The 23588-nt window shown below is 55.1% G+C and overlaps 3 protein-coding genes across 11 annotated transcripts; 1 reads left to right on the top strand and 2 right to left on the bottom strand.

The window, feature by feature from the left end:
* Nucleotides 1-5780: 5780 nt before the first annotated feature.
* On the top strand, nt 5781-12012 carry ATG4D (autophagy related 4D cysteine peptidase). 5 transcript variants are annotated; one of them, XM_067032813.1, is made up of 11 exons: nt 5781-6245; nt 6804-6887; nt 6969-7142; nt 7438-7714; nt 7788-7852; nt 9278-9408; nt 9518-9571; nt 10472-10550; nt 10627-10703; nt 10781-10900; nt 11473-12012. In XM_067032813.1, exons 1-11 carry the CDS (start codon nt 6014-6016, stop codon nt 11653-11655), a joined length of 1476 nt encoding a protein of 491 aa, XP_066888914.1. In that variant the 5' UTR covers nt 5781-6013; the 3' UTR covers nt 11656-12012. The 5 variants fall into 5 exon arrangements, with proteins under 5 accessions (XP_066888914.1, XP_058918121.1, XP_066888916.1 ...); XM_059062138.2 differs by lacking the exon at nt 9518-9571; XM_067032814.1 differs by lacking the exon at nt 6804-6887 and having other exon boundaries at nt 5918-6245.
* KRI1 (KRI1 homolog) lies at nt 11682-20435 on the bottom strand. Of its 4 annotated transcripts, none has more exons than XM_059062129.2 (19): nt 20189-20435; nt 20001-20074; nt 19132-19237; nt 18519-18627; nt 18212-18266; nt 18076-18125; nt 17682-17778; nt 17513-17590; nt 17092-17219; nt 16514-16640; nt 16333-16428; nt 16060-16230; nt 15149-15224; nt 14966-15054; nt 14754-14880; nt 14538-14668; nt 13577-13641; nt 13364-13462; nt 11682-12577 (listed from the first exon to the last, which is right to left on the bottom strand). In XM_059062129.2, the coding sequence occupies exons 1-19, from the start codon at nt 20280-20282 to the stop codon at nt 12238-12240; spliced, it is 2112 nt and encodes a 703-aa protein (XP_058918112.1). In that variant the 5' UTR covers nt 20283-20435; the 3' UTR covers nt 11682-12237. The 4 variants fall into 4 exon arrangements, with proteins under 4 accessions (XP_058918112.1, XP_058918113.1, XP_066888912.1 ...); XM_059062130.2 differs by having other exon boundaries at nt 18076-18122; nt 20189-20319; XM_067032811.1 differs by having other exon boundaries at nt 19132-19202; nt 20189-20301.
* A 313-nt stretch (nt 20436-20748) lies between these two features.
* CDKN2D (cyclin dependent kinase inhibitor 2D) lies at nt 20749-23221 on the bottom strand. 2 transcript variants are annotated; one of them, XM_059062162.2, is made up of 3 exons: nt 23152-23221; nt 22739-22894; nt 20749-21704 (listed from the first exon to the last, which is right to left on the bottom strand). In XM_059062162.2, exons 2-3 carry the CDS (start codon nt 22877-22879, stop codon nt 21345-21347), a joined length of 501 nt encoding a protein of 166 aa, XP_058918145.1. In that variant the 5' UTR covers nt 22880-22894; nt 23152-23221; the 3' UTR covers nt 20749-21344. The 2 variants fall into 2 exon arrangements, with proteins under 2 accessions (XP_058918145.1, XP_066888910.1); XM_067032809.1 differs by lacking the exon at nt 23152-23221 and adding an exon at nt 22988-23077.
* Between the last annotated feature and the right edge of the window lie 367 nt (nt 23222-23588).

Below are 23588 nucleotides of genomic sequence, written 5' to 3'. Positions count from 1 at the left end.
CACTGTCTCATACAGTAGCCACTGGCCACATGTGGCTCTTGAGCACTTGAAATGTGTCCAATCCAAATTGAGGCGTTCTATGGTTGTAAGAAAACATATGAACTATATCAGATTTTGAGAACAATACCCCCCCAAAAGGTAAAATCGCTCATTAATAATTTTTTATACTTGTTACATGATCGTATTTTGTGTATAGTGGGTTAAGTAAAAATTATTATTAAAATTAATGTCACCTATTTCTTGTAATTTTTTTATGGAGATAGAATTGACATATAACAATGTATTCATTTTAAGTATACAACAGAATGATTCACTGTATGTATATGCTCTGAAATGTCCACCACAATAAGTTTATTTAACATCCATCACCACACATAGTTTGATTTTTTTTCTTGTGATGAGAATTTTTAAGATCTGCTCTTTTAGCAACTTTCAAACGCACAATACAGTATTATTAACTATAATCACCGTGCTGTACATGACATCCCCATGACTTATTTGTCTTATAACTGGAAGTTTGTACCTTTGACTCTGTTCACTGATTTCATCCACCACTCACCATCTCTGGCAACCATCTATCTGTTCTCTGTATCTGCAAGTTTGGTTTTTTTAAGATTCCACATATAAGTGAGATCCTGCAGTATCTGTCTTTCTGTGTCTGGCTTATTTCCTTCTTTTTGTGGTTGAGTAATGTTTATATATATATATATATATATATATATATATATATATATATATACACTTTTTTTTTTGCCACGCCAATTGGCATGCAGGATCTCAGTTCCCCCACCAGGGATCGAACCCGTGGCCCCTGCGGTGGAGGTGCAGAGTCCTAACCACTGGACCACCAGGGAATTCCCCTATATCACATTCTCTTTATCCATTCATCCACTGGTAGACATTTAGGTTGCTTGCTGTCACATCCTGGCTATTGTAAGTAACCCTGTAATAAACATGGGAGTGCACATATCTTTTTGAGATAGTGATATCATTTCCTTCAGATATATACCCAGAAGTAGAATTGCTGGATATATGATAGTCCTATTTTTAATTCTTTGAGGAACCACCATACAGTTTTCCATAGTGGCTGCACCAGCTTTACATTCCTACCAACAATGTTGAAGGGTTTCCCTTTCCTCCACATCCTCACCAACACTTGTCATCTCATCTCTTTGGTAACAGTCGTTCTAACACCTTTCAGAACGACTATTATAATAGTCGTTGTGGTTTTGATTTACATTTCTCTGATGATTAGTGATGTCAAGCACCTTTTCATGGACCAGTTGGCCATCCGTATGTCTTCTTTGGAAGAATATCTATTCAGATCCTCTGCCTGTTACCAGAAAAGCCGCCTCTTTGTGGATGTCAAGCCAAAAGACACAACCAAGCCGAAGATAAGATCGGGAGAAGGAAGGATTTATTACTTGCAGCAAGTAAGGAGAACCCCAGGGATCTTTCCCAAAGCAGTGACTCCCCAGGCAGTAAAACTGGGGACGTTTTAAGCTAAGATTATATGCATATCCATGAAGGGGTTTGAGCAAAGGAGAATTCAGCATAGAACTTGCACAAAGGTTGACAGAGTCCAAGATTAAGTTGATGAAATCAAGAGGGTCAGAAAAGGTCAGCATCATCATTCCTTAGGTTCTAGTTGATCTGGTGACTGAGCACTTGAGGGAGGGGAGTTTGAATTTTGCAAAACAGCTCAAGACACTGCTTCAGGCTAGTCTTTACCACTGAAACAGAACTGGAAGTCTTTACAACGGATTTATTATCTTTGCTATTGTTACTTCTCTTGCCTGATAACAGCGGTTCATTCCTGCATTCTTTTGTTCCCTTAAGATCATTAATTACTGAGACTGTTCTAGGGCAAGCACTGTCACTGGCCTTAGATCACAAAATGGCTTAGGCAAAAAATGGCTTCTCTTATGTCAAAAAGGTATATCTGGTTCTTTTCTTCCAGGGACCCTTACCCTATCTGCTTACATGCCCACTTTTTTTAAAAAAAATTAATTTATTTATTTGGCTGCGTCAGGTCTTAGTCGCGGCACACGGGGTCTTCGTTTTGGCACGTGGGCTCTTCCTGACGTGCAGAGGCTTCTCTCTAGTTGTGGCGTGCAGGCTCTAGAGCACGGGCTCAGTAGTTGCGGTGCGAGGGCTTAGTTGCCCCACAGCGTGTGGGATCTTAGTTCCCCGACCAGGAATTGAACCCACGTCCCCTGCACTAGAAGGCGGATTCTTAACCACTGGACCATCAGGGAAGTCCCCCATGCCCGCTTTTTAATTGAACTAGCTGTATTTTTTTTTTAACATGGCTACTAGAATATTGGAAAATGTACCTCATGTTATGTTTCTATTAAACAGTGCTGCTCTAGATTTTTTTGTTGTGGTGGAAATTGTTCATGAAAATAATTTTATAAATAGATAGGTTCTTCCAGCTGTTGTGTGGATTTGAGGGGTCAGAGATGGCATTCAGGAGGCCAGGAAGGATGCAACAGTGGTGGCGGGGGCCAGACCTGAGAGGGCAGTGGTGGGAATAAGAAAGACAATAGCAGTAACAATTCAAAGTGAAGTGGTGGTTGCTATGTTTTAAACATTTTGCATATTCATTTAATTCTTCTCCCAAACCCTAGGAAGTAGGTACTATTACTATCCCATCTGGCAGATGAAGAAACTGAGGTATAGAGGAGCAAGGTCACCTGTCTAAGACACCTGGCTGCAGCGTCTGCCCATAACTATTGTCCTCCTTTGGGGACATGAGGACTATTGGGGACAGATTAGTAGGTGGGCTGACAGACCCCCCAGGAAGGAAGGCGATGAAGGCTGGGTGGGGAGGAGCCAAGGGCACGGGAGGAAAAGCCAGTGGGGGTGAAAACCAAAACTGGGGAGCCTGGGGGACATCCCGGGGGGGATACAGGTGGCAGCTGGATGCTGGGTGGGGACAGAGACCCAGATGGGGAGCTGAGGTTGTGGCTGTACTTGTATGGAGGGGGAGTGAAGAGAAGAAATTGAAGCTCACACTGTGAATCACTGCCCTCCTCCAGGAAGGAACTGTTGCAGGAAGGGGGACCCCTTCCAGTGCCCGAGAGTGAGCTCTTGTCTAACACGGAAATGAATTGTCCTAGGGGACGCACGTACCGACAAAGTAAAAGACTTTATTGGAAAGGGGCGCCCGGGTGGAGAGCAGCAGGGTAAGGGCACCCGGGAGAACTGCTCTGCCACGTGGCTCACAGTCTTAGGTTTTATGGTAATGGGGTTAGTTTCCGGGTTGTCTCTGGCCAGTCATCTTGCTTGGCCCACATATAGCCTGACTCAGGGTCCTTTCTGGTGGCGCGTGCATCTCTCAGCCAAGACGGACCCTAGCAAGAAGGATCCTGGGAGGTCTGTAGGACAATATTATGGGCTGGCATCTCCTCCCTCCTTTTGGCCCCTCCCAAATTCTCCCAGTTAGTTTCAGCGGCAGCACCATATTCTTTACTGGGAGCTCCTGTTGTGAGACAACTCGTACAAGTGGTTATCATCCTGCCTGACCAAGGCGGGAGGTGTGACCACGGTTGGGGCGGGCTTCAGCCAGCAAATCAAACAGAAGGGGTCACCTGGGGCCGCCCCAGTCCATCTGTCCCCTGTGAAGCTATAAGCTCTCCTTCCACTCCACAAGTTGTTTGATAACTACCATATGCCAGGGCTTCCCTGGTGGCGCAGTGGTTGGGAGCCCGCCTTCCGATGCAGGGGGCGCGGGTTCGTGTCCCGGTCCGGGAAGATCCCACATGCCGCGGAGCGGCTGGGCCCGTGAGCCATGGCCGCTGAGCCTGCGCGTCCGGAGCCTGTGCTCTGCAACGGGAGAGGCTACGGCAGTGAGAGGCCCGCGAACCGCAAAAAAAAAAAAAAAAAAAAAAAAAAAAAGGGAGGGAGACGCAAGAGGGAGGAGATATGGGGATATATGTATATGTATAGCTGATTCCCTTTGTTATACAGCAGAAACTAACACATCATTGTAAAGCAACTGTACTCCAATAAAGATGTTTTTAAAAATAATAACTACCATATGCCAGGCCCCATGTTGAGGAGGCAGCAGTGACCAAGATGGACAGAGATGCCTGCTCTAGTGATGTGGTGGGGACAGAGGTGAAAAACATAAAAATTACACATATAAATATAAGATCAGTGCTATGGTCTGAACATTTGTGTCCCCCCCCCCAAAAATTCACAGGTTGAAATCCAACCCCCTAGTGTGATGGTGTTAGGAGGAGGGGCCTTTGGGAGGGGATTAGGTTTAGATGAGGATATGAGGGTGGAGCCCCCCTAATGGGATTAAAAAGAGGGAAGAGACATGAGGTATCTCTCTCTGTGTACAATGCACCAAGGAAAGGCCATGTGAGGACTTCACTAGGAATAGGGCCCTCACCATGCACTAATGTTATAGCAGTCCAAGTTGACTCAGACAATCAGGTTATGATAACTGCTCTGGAAAAAAAAAAAAAAAGCAGGGAAGGGGGAAGGATCCCAACGGGAGGGGTGGGGTGGAATTTTGAAGGTGGTCACACTGCAGGGATGACATTTGAATAAAGTCCTGAAAGAGGTTGAGGGACAGCCCTGCAGATATCTCAGGGAAGAGATGTCTAAGCAGAGGCAACAGCAAGTGCAAAGGTCTTGAGGTGTATTGGTACCTGTTGAATTTGAGGAAGGAGGCAGGTGTGTGGTTGAAGGGAAGTGAAGGAGGGGAGAACCAAAGGTGAGAAGTCAGGAAGGTGACTGTACTTTTGTGCCTTCTTCACATTGCATGCCCTCGTCTAAATCCTTCATCCAACTTCCTTCTGCCTGCTGAGGACAGAGCCCGTGGGCTGGCCACTGGAGGCCACCGTCTCTGTGGTTCCCAGGGCACTCATTCTGCCTTTGAGGTCATGATGGTCTTTCTCTGAGCCCTAACTGTGCCTCAAATGCCTCGCTAAGCGCTTTACCAGAATGACCTCAGCTTGTGCTCCTAACATTCCCCTGAGTTAGATGCACTGAAAAATTTTTACAGCTTTCTTGAGGTATAACTGACATACAACAAACCACACACTTTTAATGTGTACAGCCCGTTGAGCTTTCACATGCTGGAAACCATCACCACAATCAAGATACTAAACACATCCTAAGCCCTTTTTTATCCCTCGCTCCCACATCTCCCCACCCCACCCCCAGGCAACCACTGACCTGCTCTCTATGGCTATAGATGAGGTTGCATTTTCTAGAGTTTAAATAAATGGGACCAGCGAGTATACACTCTTCTTTTTTGTCTGGCTTCTTTCCCACAGCAACATTAGGAAGATTCGTTTATGTTGTTGCGGGTATTTGAGCCCTTTTGCTCCTGGGGAAACTAAAGCACTTAGGGGTGTGGCTTGAAGGGAGAGTTTGGGGGAGTGGGTGTCACGCACAGGTTGGGCCCCCGACCGAGGCAGGTCTTGGGTGCGCAGCCCGCAGAGCAGCGCTCTGATCCTCTGGCGGACGTGGGCAGGTGCAAACCGCGTAGGGGCCCCGCCTGGGGGTCAGTCCCCCAGCGCACAGAGGGGGCGGGCCCCGGGCGGGGCGGGGCCGGAACCGGCGAGGGGCGGGGCCTGGCGCGGGGCTTCCCGGCTCTGGGGCCTCCGATAAGGACCTCCCGGGGCTCGGCCGCGCCTGGGCTCTGCGATAGGACGGGCGGTGGAGGGGGTCGCGGGCCGCCGCAGGGAGGCGCGGCGTCAGGAGGTCACAGCGCGGCCACACGGGGCTGGGGCCGGGGACCCAAGCTGGGGTCCGGGCTTGGGCGGGGCGTCCGGCTGTGTCACGCCCGCCTCCCTCCCGGGGCCAGGGCCGCTAAAATGGCGGCGGCGGCGGCGGCGGCGGTGACACCGTCCCGCACAGGGCCCAGGGGCCTGGTCGCCGTGCCGGGGGCCCACTAGCGCCTTCCTGGACGCCCGCGTCCTGGCTGCGTCCTGGCCCCTGGGGCGCTCGAGCGCGGCCCCTGGGGCCCTCGGTCAGCCCTCCCGGCGCGCCCATGAACTCCGTGTCGCCGGCCGCAGCTCAGTACCGCAGCGGCAGCCAGGAGGACGCGCGCAGCCCCGAGGGCCGCAGGCCACGGCGCCCCCGAACCCCGGATCCCAACGGCCTGGGGCCCTCCGGAGCCAGCGGCCCCGCTCTTGCGTCGCCCGGGACCGGCCCGGGGGAGCCGGACGAAGTGGACAAGTTTAAAGCGAAGTTCCTGACAGCCTGGAACAACGTCAAGTACGGTGAGGAGGGGGCGGGCCCCGGGGTTGCGTTCTGAGGTGGGAGCGAACTGAGGGTTCAGGCGGGCCGTGGCCTTGGAGGTCGGTGGGAGTCAAGGAGAACCAGACCCTGCGCCTGTCAAGTACTCCACCCTTTGTTCCCCTCCCGTGAGTCACCTGTGGGTAGGTCCCCCGCCCTGCCCTGCCCAGAGCGGGCCTCTGGCTGGCAGGTCCAATAGGGGAATGTGTTTACAATCCTCAGTCGATTCCCCGTGTGACCTTGGGCAAGGTTTTTTGTTTCCCCGTGCCTCCATTTTCCTCCTCTGTAAAATGGGTACAGTAATCAGACGTGCTTTGATTCATCCCGAATAAACGGCAGACATGCATGTGGCTGTTACTAGGGGCGCCGCCTCCAGCCAGGAGAAATGTAGCACGGATTCCCCAGAGCCTTCCCTGAGATAGGAACTAGGATAGTCCCCATCACACAGATGGGAGCATTTAAGCGCTGTTGCCGCCCTGTTAGGTTGCGTGTCTGCCAAGCAAGTGCTTCATCTTGCTGGACACTGCCCCATGTCTCCCCAGGTTGGGCAGTCAAAAGCCGGACCAGCTTTAGCAAGCTCTCCAACGTCCATCTCTGTGGCCGCCGCTACCGCTTCGAGGGCGAGGGTGAGCTGGTAGCCCCTGGCTAGAGTTGGAGGAGTCCCCCAGGGGTGTTTCTGGTGGCAACTGACAAGTCTGCTCTTGTAGGTGACATCCAGCGTTTCCAGCGGGACTTTGTATCTCGCCTGTGGTTCACATACCGCCGGGACTTCCCACCTCTCGCCGGGGGCTGCCTGACCTCGGACTGTGGCTGGGGATGCATGTTACGGAGTGGGCAGATGATGCTAGCTCAGGGACTGCTGCTGCACTTCCTGCCCAGAGGTGAGCGGTGGAGGGGGAAGGGCACAGTAGGAGCGTAGCGCCCACCACAGGTCAGCACTGTTAGAACTGTTTGTAAACAAAGAGTTTAAAGTCAGGTTAGAATTGTGTGTAAAGTAAGCTTGTGGGGGGGCGGGGAGTGAGAGTTGTTTAGAAAATAAGTTGAAGGAATGTGAAAACTGTAGTTAAAACACGGCATCTCTGGAGCAGTAGAGTTGTGTGTAAATCACGGATAGTGGGAACTGTGCCCCGCCCCCCTACACCATCGCCATTTGACTCTTAACTCCATCCCTACCAGACTGGACATGGTCCCTGGGCGCGGGCCTGGGCCCCACTGAGCCATCGGGGTTGGCCTCTCCCAACCGGTACCGTGGGCCTGCCCACTGGATGCCTCCGCGCTGGGCCCAGGCTGCCCCTGAGCCGGAGCAGGAGCGCCGGCACCGGCAGATTGTATCCTGGTTCGCTGACCACCCCCGGGCCCCCTTCGGCCTACACCGGCTGGTGGAGCTTGGGCAGAGCTCGGGCAAGAAGGCGGGTGACTGGTATGGGCCGTCCCTGGTGGCGCACATACTCAGGTGAGGGCCGCTGCAGGGGACACGGGAGCTACTCGGTACCCCCAGGAACTCAGGCCTTTCCTCCCATCCCCAGGAAAGCTGTGGAGAGCTGCTCAGAGGTCACCCGCCTGGTGGTGTATGTTTCTCAGGACTGCACAGGTAAGGGGCTGGGAGCCAAGGTCACAGGGTTCTCACCCTGAGCCAGTCACTACCTCAGCTGCCTCTTAGGACCCACATTCCTCAGTTGCTGAAACAGGTTCTGCGGCAGAGGGACCCTTGGAAAGGATTCAAGGCCCACACTGGGTCGGGGTGCTCTGGATTCCTTCCCTCCCTCTGGAACCAGGAGAGGAGACTTCAGGGGCTTCTCCCTGAGTGATAGAATGAAAGACATAAGGAATTCCTCTCGCAGGTCCAACTCACTCTTACTGTGTAAACAGTTCCAACATGTACGAAAGGCGGGTCTCCTCTGCCTCATAGATTGTCATGAGGATTAAGTGAGTCGGTGATAAAAGTAAAACCCTTAGGATAGTGCTTCTCACATAGTAAGTATTCACTAAATATTGGCTTTTATTGTTGTTACTCTCTCGAAAACAGTTCAGGAGAGCCTTTTTCTTAGTCTGTTAGGGCTGCTGTAACAAAGATACCATAGACCAGGGAATTCCATGGCGATCCAGTGGTTAGGACTCTGCGCTTTCACTGCCGGGGCCCTGGTTGATCCCCGGTCGGGGAACTAAGATCCCTCAAGCTGCGCGGCATGGCCAAAAAAACAAAACAACACACACAAAAAACATAGACTGGGTGGCTTGTGAACAACAGGGATTTATTTTTCATAATTCTGGAGGCTGGGAAGTCCAAGAACAAGTCACTGGCAGTTTCCATGTCTGTTGGAAGCCCACTTCCTGGTTCATTTTGCTGTGTCTTCAGGTAGCAAAAGGGGCAAGCGAGCTCCCTGGGGTCCCTTTTATAAGGGCAGTGATTTCACTCCTGACCTAATCCCCTCCCAAAGGCCCCACTTCCTAATTCCATCACCTTGGGGGGTAAGATTTCAACATGAATTTAGAGGGGGGCACAAGCAGTCAGACCGTAGCAGCTGTGTCTCCGGAAAGGGTTGGATGCACTTTGCTGGGAGCCAGGAGGGGGCTCACACAGCCACAAGGGAGGAGGCGGGAGAGGAGAAACCAGCAGATGGGACTTGAGGAGGGACACTCAGGAACTTTTAGCTGACGGGTGGATTGCTCAGCGCTCCCATTTCCCTCTTAGAAACCCAGGAGTCTGGGAGGACTAGAGGCACCGTGGGCTGCGGGGCAGGCTCTCCAGCTCCTCCTAGCTTTACGCTGTTTGTCTAAATCTCAGGGCCTCAGTTGCCCTCTCTGTAAAATGGGGATGTCCACACCTGCCTGGAGGCCCTGGGATTGTCTGAGGGAGCTTGGGGTGGGGGGACACTGGAAAGGTGCTTTTCTGCCGATGACAGGAGTGTCACCCCGAGAGGTTGCTCAGGCAGGGTTGGTCCCCTGAGGATGGAGGACCATACTCTTGAGGCTTGAAGGGCCGGAGAGAATGTGACCTGCTGCCCTGTCCTTCCAGTGTACAAGGCGGATGTGGCACGCCTGGTGGCCAGGCCAGACCCCACAGCTGAGTGGAAGTCCGTGGTCATCCTGGTGCCAGTGCGGCTGGGTGGCGAGACTCTCAACCCCGTGTACGTGCCCTGCATGAAGGTAGGTTCTACCAGATTCTGCCACGCCTCCCCCCAGGAGCCCTGCAGACTTTTTCAGCTTGGGTTAGATGTTTACGCTTCCTTCATCTCTTCATCGGTTTATCCAGTAGTTACGGAGCACCAATTATGTGCCAAGAACTGTCCCAGCTGCTGGGGATTCAGAGGTGAACAGGCAACAACTGATGCCCTCTGGGAACAGACGTTCTAATGGGGGAATAACAGGAAGTGTATGTGGAACCAAATTGACAGCTGTGGTGTTACAACTCGGACTCAAAGGAACCAAAATTAACACGAAGGGCAGATGCGGGTGGCTGCACAGCCTAGGAAAGCCCCTCTCTAGCCAGAAGCAAGTGAGAAGCCAGAGGAGTGTTCCAGGCAAAAGGAACAGCAAGGCTGGAAAGACCCTCATGTGTTTACACCCGGAATAAAGGCCAAAGAGCTCTCCACAGCCCACAAGGCCCTGTACCGTCTGCCCACACTCTCCAACTCACTTCATTCCGCTCCAGCCACACAGGCCTCTTCACTGTTCTCAGAAGACACCTGCCTCAGAGCCTTTGCACTTGCTGTTCCCATCACTTGGAGCGCTCTTTCCCAAGATGCACTCTTCTGTTTTTTTTTTAACATCTTTATTGGAGTATAATTGCTTTACAATGGTGTGTTAGTTTCTGCTCTATAACAAAGTGAATCAGCTATATGTATCCCAAGATGCATTCTTAACTCCCTTAACTCTTCGCTAAAACATCATCTCTCAGTGAGGCCTTTTCCTGATTCCCCTATTTAAAATCGCAAAGCCTTCTTCCCGCCTTTATTCTTTCTCCAGAGTGTTACCGCCTTGCGACACGTGACGTAACTTGCTCATCTTGTTCCCTGTTCTCCCACGCTACAACATCAGCTGCATGAGGGCAGGGTTTTGTCTATCTTGGTCACTGCTGCCCCCCAGGGCCCAGCACAGGCTTGGGTTTGCACACGTTGGGCCTTTGCTATGCATCTGTTGACAGTGCTTACAATGCTCACTGACAGCACCTGCTGTGGGTCCTTACCTTCACCCACTTGCTTCCCTGCAGGAGCTCCTGCGTTCAGAGCTGTGCCTTGGCATCATGGGGGGAAAGCCACGCCACTCGCTGTACTTCATTGGCTATCAGGGTAGGCCCACCCCATCCTGCTTCATCCCATCCCACCTCACCCTCTTCCACCCCTGCTCACGCTTCCTCCCCTGCAGATGACTTCCTCCTCTACCTGGACCCTCACTACTGCCAGCCCACTGTGGATGTCAGCCAGGCTGACTTCCCCCTAGAGGTGAGCTGGGATCCCCAGGGTGGGGTTGGAGGCCTGTGGAGGGTTCCCCCTGAGCCTCCCTTGTTTGTCTGCCCCAGTCCTTCCATTGCACCTCACCCCGCAAGATGGCCTTTGCCAAGATGGACCCGAGCTGTACTGTGGGGTTCTATGCTGGAGACAGGAAGGAGTTTGAGACGCTCTGCTCAGAGCTGACCAGGGTGAGCAAGGCATGCTGGAGGGTGGGAGGCAAAGGGCAGGGCTAGGGTAGAAGAGGAACAGAGGCTTTGAGGCCAGCAGACCTGGCAGGGCCACACGTCTAGGTTATGTTGTTAAGATTATTATCCTGACCACAAGCTGCAAAAGCCCAGCTCTAATTAGAGCAAAAAGAGGCACGAAATGAAAAATTTAAGGGGACAGCTGCTTCCAGGGGGTTAAGTGGTAGGACCCTGCCTTGTCCTTTGGCTCTGTTTTCCTATCCAGGCTTTACCCTTATGGTGGCAAGAAGTGGCCACCAGGGTCTCTGGGCACCTTCTCAGCAGATAGAGAAAATCCCAGGGCTGAAAATCCCACAGCTGTGGTTCATTGGCTGCACAGGGTCATGTGCTCATCACTGAGCCAATCACTATAGCCAGGGCAAAGAAGGTGCTGATTGGCTGGCCTGCATCACTGCCCTGGAGGGATGGGAGTTGAGTTCTGGAAGCACCTAATAAATATACCTGTTAAGATAATTATACCTACTAGGGTAATTAACATGGTTTTCGGGCTGAGCTGTTCTCTCTCCTCCCACCAGGTCCTCAGCTCCTCCTCAGCCACAGAGCGATACCCAATGTTCACCCTGGTTGAGGGCCATGCTCAGGACCACAGCCTGGACGACCTCTGCTCCCAGCCCTCCCAGCCAACACTGCGGCTCCCTCGCACAGGCCGGCTCCTCAAGGCTAAACGCCCAAGCTCTGAGGACTTTGTGTTTTTATAAAGGGCGGGGATGAGGGAGAAGGCAGACCCTATTTATTTTTTTATTTATGTCACACTGGGTGTGGGAGCTTGAACTCCCCCCACTGACAAGTGCAGCTGAGAGCAGTCCAAGAAGCCTCCGGGCCAGGGCCATTCAGCCAGGAACAGAGCCCGCACACCCGCCTCCCACCAGCTGGGCCCTCCTCACAGGGCAGGGAAGGAGGGCCCCCGGGCACCCACTCAGGGCCTGACTCAGTACTGTAGTTTGCACTGGACCGTCCATGCCCCTCACTGGTCCCAAAGCCTCCATCCTGCCAAGGGCTGGTGGGAGGGAGGAGGGGCTGTGACCAATGGGGACTAATAAAGCCGTTTGACTTGACCTTGGCTATGGCTGGGCCCAGCATTTGAGGGATGGGGCTCAGGGTATGTCTCGAGGTGAGGTTCCAGGTCATCTGGGGAAGCTTATTGAGTAGGCCTCAGCTTTTACATCTCTAAGACGGGAAGACTCCCTTGCCCACAGGTAGATGTGAGGGTCTATACAGTCGATAAGAAGGGGCTTGATTGAAGGGGAGGAGCCCCAAGGCCCCTGCAGGCTCCCTTGAGCTCAGGGGTGGCTCTTAGGCCCCTGCTGCTTCCTCCGTTGCCGGCCCAGCTGGCGGAAGTGCAGCCGTTTGGGGTTGAGGCCAAAGGCCTGCAGTCTCTGGCGGCTGAACTCGCGTCCACCAAGTGTTACTGTGGGGCCCAGGAGACGTGCCTTCTTGCCCCTTCTCTGCCTCTGGGGGGCCGGCTTCTCAGTGGGTGTTGCAGGGGCTGCCTCTTCCTGTACTGGGGGGCTCTCAGGCTGGGGCCACTTCCCACAGGCCCCATCGGGTGCCAGCAGCTGCCCCTGTGGGCCAGCTTTGTCTCTCTGTGGCTTCCCTGTGGCTTCTGTGGGCATCTCTGTCCTGGAGGAGGAAGGCGTGGCTCAGCCCAGGCCAGTTACAATTAGGCTTTCCACCCCCCATTTTTATAGATGTGAAAAGGAGAGGCTCAGAATTCGGGGGCCTGGACTTCCCTGGCGGTTCAGTGGTTAAGACTCCGTGCCTCCACTGCAGGGGGCGCGGGTTCAATCCCTGGTCGGGGAACTGAGATCCCACATGCCGCGCGGTGCGGCCAAAAATAAAAAAAAAAAAAAAAAAACAATTCAGGGGCCTGCCTGGGACTCAAACGTGGGTCTAATGCAATACCAAACTGGAATTTTTCTACTGAACTCTGAGGCTGGTTGTGTCACTGATAATTTTGATTGTTAAGCCTGGGCCTGCACTAAGCTCTTCACACAAATTAACTCATTTTAGCTTTACATCAACTCTGTGAGCTTTTGTCACTCCTGATTTATAGATCAGGAAATAACAGGCATAATAACAAGAGCTAATACCTATCCAGAACTCACTGTTTTAAGCACTGTACCTGAATTAATTCACTTAATCCTCAAAAAAAAAAAAAAAGAAAACCCCCAACAAGAAGTGAGCCATCTTTATCCCCATTTTATAAATAAGGCAGCAGGCCCAGAGAGGGAAAGTGACTTGCCCAACGTCACAAAGCTACAGCCCAGCCAGGACTTGATACCCAGGTATCAGAGAAGGGAAACCCCACTCCCAAGGTCATGTGACACACGGCTGACAGAGCATGACTCAAACCTGGGCCTGGCAGCCTCCCAAGCCCACCCACCCCCTACAACCAGCAATACTTACTCCTCTGGGCAGAGTGACTTGAAGATCTGCCTCTTTTTCCATATGTTCTGGGCCTTCTGGCTGTACACCTTCTTGTCCTGCAGCTCCTCCTGCTCCGACCTGCAGGCGCCCGGCAGACACACCTGTCGCTGGGTGCTCTGGGTGGTGCCCGTGCTTGCCTTCAGCCTGCCCGCCCCTCCTCCCGGGGCACCTGGCCCAGCCCCACCCCGTCACCTGTACATGCAGGTCTTCTTCAGGGAGCACCACCGGTTCAGCTCCTTGTCGTCGGCAGTGAGGATCTGCAAGGGCAGGGAGAGGGGGGTCCTGACTCTTAAGCCTTAGTCACCTCATGGGTCAAAGCAGGGTAATGCTTGTTCCACCCAGCAGAAATGTCATGATGCTGAGAAAGAACTGATTTCTGCAGAGGCTGATTGATTTCTTTTGTTGTTGGGGGCATTGGATGGGGAAACTGAGGCTCAGAGAGGGGATCCTTGTCCCCAGTCACATAGCCAGGAAGTGGCTACTCTCAGATTACAATTTGGGCCCTTGAGCCCTGACCCATGTACTGTGGTCCCAGCAGCCTCAGACCAGGGCAGGGGTCTCCATGCCAATGACTGGGTTTGCTAATTACAGATGAGGCCCAGGTTCCTCGCTTATGAGTTGGGCACCCCCTTAGAACCTACTGGAAGGTCATCAGGAAGATGAAGTGGATGCAGATGTTATAAGCTCAATAAACATCGTCTATTTTTACTGTCAAGCATCCATAGCCATCGTGGCTAAGGCACAAGTGACATTCAAAGCATATTTTTTTCACATCCACATCCATGAGGTGGGGCTGTTATGAGGCCTGTTTTACAGATGGGGAAACCCAGGCACAGAGGCTCTAGTCACAGGTCCAAGAAGATTATACAGCTGGTGAGCGGCTGAACCAGGATTTGAACCTGTGTCAAGTCTTAATGGTCACCCTGCTGCCGATATACGGTAACAGAATTAAAACTAATATTTACTGGAGCCTGCTGTGGGCAAAGCACCGTTTGAGCCGCTGCCTCACAGAAACCCTTTGAGGCAAGTAATATCATTAGTACTGTCATCAGCACTATTATTCCTATTGTTTCCGAGATGAAAAAACAGGCCATGTCACAGCACATATGGCTCCAGGCTCCCCGTTGCCTAGCAGGTACCCCCAGGGTCCCACCTCCTCGGTGCTGAGCCCGAAGTCGCAGGGCACCACCGTGCGGTACTTGAAGCGACAGGGCAGGTCATCGATGATGTCCTCGTAGTCCAGCCGGTAATACTCGTCCAGGTACTCCTCGAATGTCTTGTCCCCTGAGCGGGGACAGAGCCAGGCTGCCGGGGTGTGCCGGGCCCTGTGGAGCCCCTGCCTGCCCATGGCCGCCCACCCGGGCCTCACCGGGATCAAACACCGGCTTCTCCTGCCCTACAGCTGTGGCGAAGGGCGACTTTCGCTTCTTGCCCAATGAAGGAGCCTTGCGCTGCTGCTTCTTCTGAGGCTGGCTGGGGTCATAGTCGGCATCCATCTGTCGGGATGCGCAGGTCAGGCCTGCCCTTGCGGTCCTCGGGACCCTCTGAGGACCCCCAGATCCCCGCGCCCAGGGCACCTACATTGAAGTCGGGGTCCTCGCAGTGCGGCTCCTGCTGGCTCCAGGCTCCACCCTGCTCCGGCCCAGCCCACGTGTCCCAGTTCCAGTCGTCTGATTCCAGAGGACAGGCGGGCAGGGGTGGGCCAGGGGGTCAGGTCAGGCCAAGCACCCCCCGCCCCCAGCCCACTGCCCCAGGTGACCTCACCTTCAAGCCCTTCCTCTTCCTCAAACTGTGGCTTCTCCTCCTCCATGGTTCCGTAGTACTTGTCCCCGAAGCACTTCTGCAGGGTTGGGGCCAGGAGGGTGGGCACGGCCCACTCCCCCCAGATGGCAGTACTCCTGCACCTTACATGGCCTCCCAGCACCCCCCTCAGCTCCTGATGTCGGGGGAACTCTGTGTGTCTGGGCCCCTCCACACCCACTTTTGGCTCATCTTGGCCCCTTGACCCCCCTGCTCTCTGCCCCCTGTTCCACTGGCTGGCAAAGGCAGATATTGCTAACCGTGCCGTTTATAAGCACCTACTACATGCTGGACGCTGGGCTGCATCTCACTATGTTCTCACAGGCTCCCCAAGAGACAGAAACTACTGCCAAATATTGAAAAGCTGAAGCTCAAGACTGAGAAGCTTCTAGAAAGTGAAGACTGAACTCCGACCAGACAGCACCCACCCACTCCAGTTTTCACCTGGCCCACCTATGCATCCTTAGTCTCCTTCCTTGACCTCCCAGGCTTAGTCAGGGGCAGCTTTGCGGTGCCCGTGGTCCCCACTGCTCTCCCATCCAGCGCTCATCGCCTGTTCCAACAGCCTGAAGCTGTGTTTCCCCAAATACAACAATAAACACTAACTGCTCAATAAATGAGCTTAAAGGAAACACCACAACCCACAGTTCCTTGAGCATTTGCCAAGTTAATTAACATTTAGTATTCCTCTCAGGCTATCTTTACAACAACCCTGACGTAAATGCTGCAGTTAGACCCACTTTATAGACAGAGACACAGGATCAGAGAGGTCAAGTCACTTTTCTGAGGCCACACAGCCAGGAAGGGACTGCTGATTCCAGAGCCATGCTCTGAGCACTCAGCTGCACAGCCGGGCTGGGGCTCTGGGGCCACACCTGCATGAGCTGGTCGTGCTGGGCGGGGTCAAAGTCGTCCTCGAGGTCCTGCTCCTCAAAGCCCAGTGTCTCGTTGCCTGTGACCTGCCGCAGCCTCTCCAGCTTGGCCAGAATCTCCTTCCTCTTCAGGTTCTTCAGCTGCTTGAGTTCCTCCTGCTTCCTCACTTTCTCCTGCAGGCGGCAGTTCATGGGAGAGGGAGGGTATGGGCTCCCCCCTCCCCCCACAGGCTGGGCCCCTCCTCCTCAGAGCGCACCGCCCCAACAGACACTCACCCTCCTCTTCCTCTCCCGCATCTCTTCCCTCCTCTCCTTCCTGCGCTCGTCCTTTTGGCGCACGGAGGATGTGATGTTCCGAGGATAGGTCTTGACCTGTGGGCAGCAGAGATGATTCCAGGCTCTCCCGGCCTGGACCCTGCGGGCCAGGTCCTCCCTGGAGCTGGCACTGGCCACCCACCGAGGCAGAGTCTGGCTCCTCGAAGCGGAAGTTGTACTTATGCTCAAAGTCCTCCTGTTTCTTCAGAAACAGCTCACCCTCGTCTGAGGAGTCGTCCACGGCCAGCTGGACCGGGGGGCCAGGGACCCTGAGGGACGAGATTCGATGGGACTGGGGGCGCCAGCCGAGCTCCTGCACTCCTGTGTACCAGCATAGTAACTCATTTAATCCTCACAAGAATCCTCTGGTAGGGTGCCACCGTTACCCCCATTTACAGATGGGAAAACCGAGGCATGGAAATCCAGTGGCAGGGCCCCCTGGCTCCAGAGCCCACACTCTGCAGCTTTTCCTCAAGAAAGGCTAACTCTGGGGACTTCCCTGGTGGTCCAGTGGTTAAGACTCACACTTCCACCGCAGGGGCCGCAGGTTCAATCCCTGGTTGGGGAGCTAAGATCTTGCATGCCACACAGCACAGCCAAAAAGAAAAAGGAAAGAAAGGCTAACTCTGCTACGATCTACATGAAAGAGTGTAAACGCCCGGTGCCTTCTCCGTTCTGGCCAGCGCTGGCTCCAGGCCCCTGGGGGACATGGCTACTCACCCTTCTTCTCCTTCCTCCTCTTCCTCCTCATCTCCCTCCTCCTCGTAGCGTTTGTTGAGGATGTAATCCCGCAGGAAGCGCTCCCCCTCATCCAGCTCTGGGTTGTTCCAATATTCCTTGAGGTGAGTCTAGGGGTGAAGGGCGGGGGTAGTAGGACCCGGATCAGGGACTCGGGGACAGGGAAGGAGCACAGATGTGGGCAACCAGTGGATTTGAGTGACTGCAGCTTCACAGCTGGCCTATGAAGTAGGTGGGCTAATCCTCATTTTATAGATGTAGAAGCTGAGGCCCAGAGAGGGACACACCCCATCTTTAGAGAATGTGCTCCTGGCTACCCTCTCAAGGGCCGGTTTCCAGGGAAAGGTTGGATGGAGGCAGACCAGGTAGTTTAGTGGGTCAGGGACCATGAATGGGAACTCACCATTTCTTTCAGGGTGTCGGGGTTCTGAATCTCCTTCTGCCCCTTCAGCCACTCGATGTAATCAGCATCCTCCTGGGCCTGGGGGGAAAGGCCAGCGCTGAGGGTCTGTGGGAGCCCCGGGGCCCCCTCTCTGCCACCAGCCCCCGTCTAGCTGGGCCCCAGCACCCACCTTCTCCTCTCTGCTTTTAGCACGTTTCTGCAGCAACCCGGAGCCACCTTCCCCGGCACTGTCCTCGTCTTCACTGTCCTCCACAAATGCCCGGAAGCTGCCCGTGCGAGAGAACAAGCCTCAGGGTGGGTGGGCTGGCCCTGCCTGCTGCCCCAAGACAAGCTCCGTCTACTAATCCCTGAGCTCATCCTGACAAGCCCAGAGTTGTACGGTGACATAGAGCCCATGACCAACCCCATTTCACAGATGCAGACACCGAGGCCCAGAGAGAGCAAACGACGTGCCCAAGGGCACACAGGCATTAAGTGACAGAGCTGGATGTGAACCCAGGCCCGCCCAACCTCAGAGCCTCAACTCCTTTCCATCTGGCCACTCAGCCAGCCCCAGGGCTCACCTTTCCTTCAGCTGTTTCTGTTCTTCCACATAACTTTTTGCTGAGGTCTGCTGCAGAGAGAGTGACATGGGCCTCAGGCCCAGCCCTGAGGCTCCAAGCGCCCCCAAGCCCCCCACCCAGCCTCTACCCCGCTCACCTGGAGTCTCTGATTGGAGGCCTCCTCGTCTGAATTCTCCTCATCGACATATTTGCTGTGTGAAGAAGGAAGAAGGCTTCAGAATAGACTCCCCATGGCCTGTCTGTCCTCATGGGGTAGGGGGCTGCTAAGAGCAACAGCTGGTGGAGGGGGCAGTGGGGTGCAGGCAGGTCACCAAGGCTCCTGCTCTCCAGGGTTCCCTCAACTCTGGTGAGTCACCGGCTTCTTCCCACCCCTGCCCCTAAGTGCCTGATGTGTCCACCTGCCCTGGGAAGGTGGGAGCAGAGGGGTCAGGCTTTCTCCTTACCCTCCCTTCTCCAAGATAACCTTCCTCTCGTAGTCCTTCAGGTACATGGGTTGCACCTTTTTTTGCTTCTCTTCAGCTGCTGGCTCCTCCTTACTGTCCGAGGACGATGCTGCGGGGACACCAGAAGACACCTGCCATCCCCCACATCCACAAACCCCTTCCTCCCCCAGGCAGAGAATAAGCCTATGCTGGCTGGGCCAGAGTCAGACCGAGGTTTCAGATCCCCAAGCCACTAGTTCCCAGCTATCAAAGAGGCATCACACTTGCTACTACCTGGAAGTACCTGGCAGTGATCATTCAGTGAATAATTCACACTCAGAACAGGGCCAAGCACACAACCGTTACTAATGACAACAGGTCAAAACCTAAAACAATCTGCTAAGCGGTTTTTTTGTTTTGGTTTTTTTTGCCTTGCCGCGTGGCATGCCGGATCTTAGTTCCCCACCAGGGATTGAACCCGTGCCCCCCTGCAGTAGAAGAATGGAGTCTTAACCACTGGACTGCCTGGGAAGTCCCTTTGCTAATCAGTTTTGACGTGTGGAGATCCGTTAGACAGTCACAACCGCCTATAAAGCAATGAGGAATCTGGGCCTCAGTAGAAGTAGTCTCAGACCTGTTCTCTGATAGAAGGTGGCATCTTTCTGATAGATGCGCGGATCCTTCTTCTTCAGTAAGGAGAGGGTCCTGTAAAAGTCACGCTCCTGCTGAGTGTCAAATTCCTGGGGCAGGAAAAGGGGTGGGGACAGACTTCAGAAAGGGGCTGTGATGCGGGCAGTAAGCAACAGGGGCAGGTGGGCTGAGAGCGTGTAGGAATTAGTGTGCAGAGAGGGGTATATGTTAGGAGGAAGGAAGGGGGGGAATCCGGCTGGGTAGAGGCAGGTGTGGGTGGAGGGCTGGATCTGAATTGGGGGGGTGGTCAATTAGGTGAAGGAAGGAGAGGGGCCCTCTTGGGGGTGGGCCACACATAGGTGCGGGATATGAGACAGAGGAAGGTAGCAGGCAAGGGGGTGGGTGGCACTTTCTGGTATCAACAAGGGATGGACAACCTAGGGGCAAGTGGGCAGAGGACACATAACAGAGAGGAAGGGCTGGACTGCTCAGTGAGGCTGGGGATATCAGGGCTGATATGGGGAAAAGCTGGGTGCCCCATGTGGCAGAGGGATGCCCCACTCTGGGGCAGAGGCAGACACGGAGAAATGGTTAAACTGTTAGGGACGAAAATGTGGACAGAGGGTTCACACCTCACAGATTAAGACGGGCAGGTAGATCCGAGGTAGGGGAGGGGAAGTAGGAGAGATCTGCCCACTCCTTGGGGATGGGGAGGGCGCTGTCTGTCCCTCATGGAAATGGGGGGTGGGAGATGGACGCTCCCGTACGACGCGATGGGGTTGGGGGTTAGCCGCCCCCTGTAAGTCGGGGCCGGGATGCGGTGGGGGGCTTGGAGACCTCCCGCAAGTCCGGGAGGGAGGCGGGGAAGCTCACCACGCGCTCGTCGCCGGAGTCAGACTCGGAGCTGGAGTCGCCGCAGCTGTCCCTATCCCCATAGCGATCTTTCACTGTGGGGCACAGAAGGGATCCCCCCCCAGCTCAGCCTGGGGGACCAGATCAACCCCGACTTCCCGACCGCCCTGCACGCGCCGGCGCCCCGCGCGCATGCGCCCCGCACTCACGCCGCTGCAGCTCCTCGCGCTCCCGGTAGCGGCCATACCGCGCGGCGAACGCCGCGTTCACCCGCAGTGGTGACAACCCGCGCGGCTCCGGCATGGCGGCTCTATGACCCACTGCGCACGCGTGTGGAGAGCCCCCCACCCTCCACCCCAAGAGGCGGGGCTACTCACTAGCTAGCTTTAAATGGGGCGGAGCATCATGGGCCGCACCTAACCACCCCCCCTGTCCTTCCGGGATCCCTAGCCCTGTGACCGCAGTCCCCGCCCATGGGCCACGCCTCTGCGGGGAAGGCTGCAGCCACCGCCCACTCCACTCCCCCACCCGCCGGGGCTCCCGGCACCCAGCTGACATCTGGGGGCCCTTTCTCCACTCGCGGTTTCCTGCCTCCCTTCCGTTCCGCCAGCGCAAACCGCTGCCCCACCCAGCTCACTCACCGTGGCGCCCTGGGAATTAGCACTCTCTCCCCTCCCCCAAAGCATCCAGGATCCGCGACCCCCACAAACATCCTGAACACGCGACTTTCCATCGCAGCCTCAAAAATCAGAAGCCACCGGCGCTGTGATCATGCACAAGTCTTAATTTAATGGGTAAAAACATTAAATTACACACACAACAATTTCTTCCATAAATCATAATAAATAGAATTTTTTTCTTTAACGCTGTACAAGGGACTGGAAACTAAGCTTTCAACAAAATATGAATGAACTCATACTACCCTTTTATTGATTTGGAACACTCCCCCCTCCCCCATGCAGGAAAGCAGTGTGCACACTTGAGGTCTCTCTTTGGGTACAGCTGGCCAAGGTCGACAGGTTCCAGGAGCCTTGGAAGCGATGACCTCACTCTAGGGCTGGGGCTTTAAACGCTCTGCCCTTGGGACTCATCTGTAGCCCCAGCAGTCGGGGCGTGGAGGAAACCGAACCGTTTAGGTGGCTGTTGCCTGCAGGAGCCCTTCTCTGCCCAACACACCAAAAGGGGTGAGAAAAAAAAAATGAGAAATGTACCTCAAACACACACACCCCAGAAATCAACACCAACAAGCCACAAACTGGTGCCCCTCGGCAGTGGGCAGGAGGAAGAAAGGGAGAAAGTGTTTCTTCCCTCCTCTTCTGACACAGAACCCAGCCGGGTCCTGCTGCCGGAGTGGGTGGCCCCAGGTCACAGGGGTGCCACCGTGTGCCACTGCAGTATGTCCATGAGATCCTTAGCGCCTCTCCCCCTTGCCAGCTCCAGAGGTGTGAGCCCCCTGGCGTCCCTGTGATGAAGATCAGACTCAGCAGCCAGGAAGCTGACCACAGCCGTGTGGCCCTCTCTCACTGCCAGATGGATGGGGAGGGCCCCGGTGCCATCAGGTGCATTGACATCAGCGCCATGCTCCACCAACACTTTCAGGGTGTCAAGGAATCCAGTGCGGGCTGCATCGTGGGCTGGAGTGGTGCCGGAGGCATCCTGGACGTTGGGGCTGGCACCTTGCTTCAGGAGCTCCAGGGCGATGGTGGGGCTGCCAAACATCATGACCTGTTCGGGGGGTAGAGGGTCAGGGGGTCTCCAAAGGAGGAGGTCCAGGAAAATGGGTGACTGCAGAGACGGGTCATTCAGGAGTAGAGAATGCCAGAGACGAGGTGCTCTAGTGAACGAGAAACTTCAGGCAACATTAAACTCCCAGGCAGCTGTTGATACCCCATAGAACACGATCTGGGAATAAGGACCCTCAAAAAACTGGCCACCTCCCCAAGGATAATACACTCCCCCTAGGGTATAGCCCCATGGAAACTCTCAAGGAACCTGAGAGCCTCCCCCAAGGAAACAGAGATACTTCTCTCCACAGATGGGAAATCATCAGGAAATATGAAACACCCGCCAGGAAACAGACCTCAGAGAACAGCCCCCTCAAGGGAAAGGAGATGGCCAGGGAATTTGAAACCCCATCTCCAAGGAATCCCCCTCCCATATAGTGAGGATGCTCCCAAAGGTACCTGACCGTCTCAAGAAATGGAGTTCCCCTTTTGTAAATGTCCCCAAGGGAAGAGGGACTCCCATGCAATCGGTAACTATTCCCTTATTGGGATCCCCCCAATAATATGCCAATATGAAAATCCCGCGGGAATGGAGATTCCCCGAGCCCCCCCGAAACTGGATACCTCTCAGAGAACACCCCCCAGAAAATGGGGACACCCTGGAAACATGAATCCTTTTTTCCTGCGGTCGGATCCTCCATGCAAGCTCCAAGAAACCGGAGCCATCCTCATGAAACCGGGATCCAAAGAAGCTGAACCCTCACCCAAGGATTACGAACTTCTCCAGGGAAACTGAATCCTCCGCAATCAGAGAACGAGGAATACTCCAAAGATAGAAAGTTCTCCCCTCCCCCAACCTAACCCCATCCACCACCCACCTAAGGGGACATCAGGGAGCAAAGTCAGCCCAGCGATGGAGGAACAGACCCCAGTCGGCTACCAACGGAAACAAGGAGAGAAGAGGGAAGGTGTCTGGGGTCCCGGTCCTCGCCCCGTTCCCCGCCTCGCCCTCGCTGCGGGCGAGCCGGGCCTCACCTGCAGCGCCGTCTTGCCAAAGCGGTTCAGGGCGTCGGGGTGCACCAGCTCGCGGTGCAGAAGGCGGCGCACCTCCTGCACGTCTCCCCGGGCCGCCGCCCCGCTCAGCTGGTCGCCGGCGCAGACCTCCTCCAGCAGCATGTCGATATTTGCGGCCTGCGAAGCCCCCCGCCCCACCCCGACGCGGTCAGTGCGGGGGCGCCCACCGGCGCTGGCCCGAACAACCCTCCCACAGCGTCCCCGGCCTACGCGAGGATCCTGGTCCGACTCGCCAGTCCGGGACTCCTGCGCGACCCCCGCCCTCCTGGCCGGCTCCTCCCCCTGTCGGCCGGTGGGCCCGGGCCCAACCCTCCGAGGCCCGCAGCGCCCGGCCCGGCGCCCGCCCCTTGGGGGCCGGGTCTCCCCCAACTCACCCTCCCTCCTCCTCGACGGGCGGGGTCTGTTCTGAGCAGACGCCGACGCCGCAGCCGAGCCGGCCGCCAGGGGGCGGAGCCAGCGCGCTCGGGGTCCCGCCCCCGAACGCCGCGGATTCGTTTTCTTAAGAACTCGCTAGGTTGTAGCCCAGCTGCATTGCCCGGCTCTGGACCCTGTAGTGCCCCGCCCACTCGGCCAGTGCAGCCAATGGCCACGCGTCACCAGGGAGGCTGTGCGCACCGGCGTGGGCGGGTCCGCTCCTCATTGGACGAACTGCGGCGACCGGTAGACCGCTGGCAATGGCGGGGTTTTCGGTTTTTCAAATGCGCCGGGCGGGCGGGAAAGAGGGCCGGTTTAACTGACCAAGGGGAGAAAGGTGAGGAGCAGGGTAGTGCGGGCCGCTCCGGGACCTCGGCACCTCCGAGGGAAAGGGAGG

The sequence above is a fragment of the Kogia breviceps genome, chromosome 4, assembly GCF_026419965.1.
Source record: "Kogia breviceps isolate mKogBre1 chromosome 4, mKogBre1 haplotype 1, whole genome shotgun sequence".
Classification (NCBI taxonomy): domain Eukaryota; kingdom Metazoa; phylum Chordata; class Mammalia; order Artiodactyla; family Physeteridae; genus Kogia; species Kogia breviceps.
Note: the sequence above shows the minus strand (reverse complement) of the source record. Positions and strands in the feature narration are given on the sequence as shown.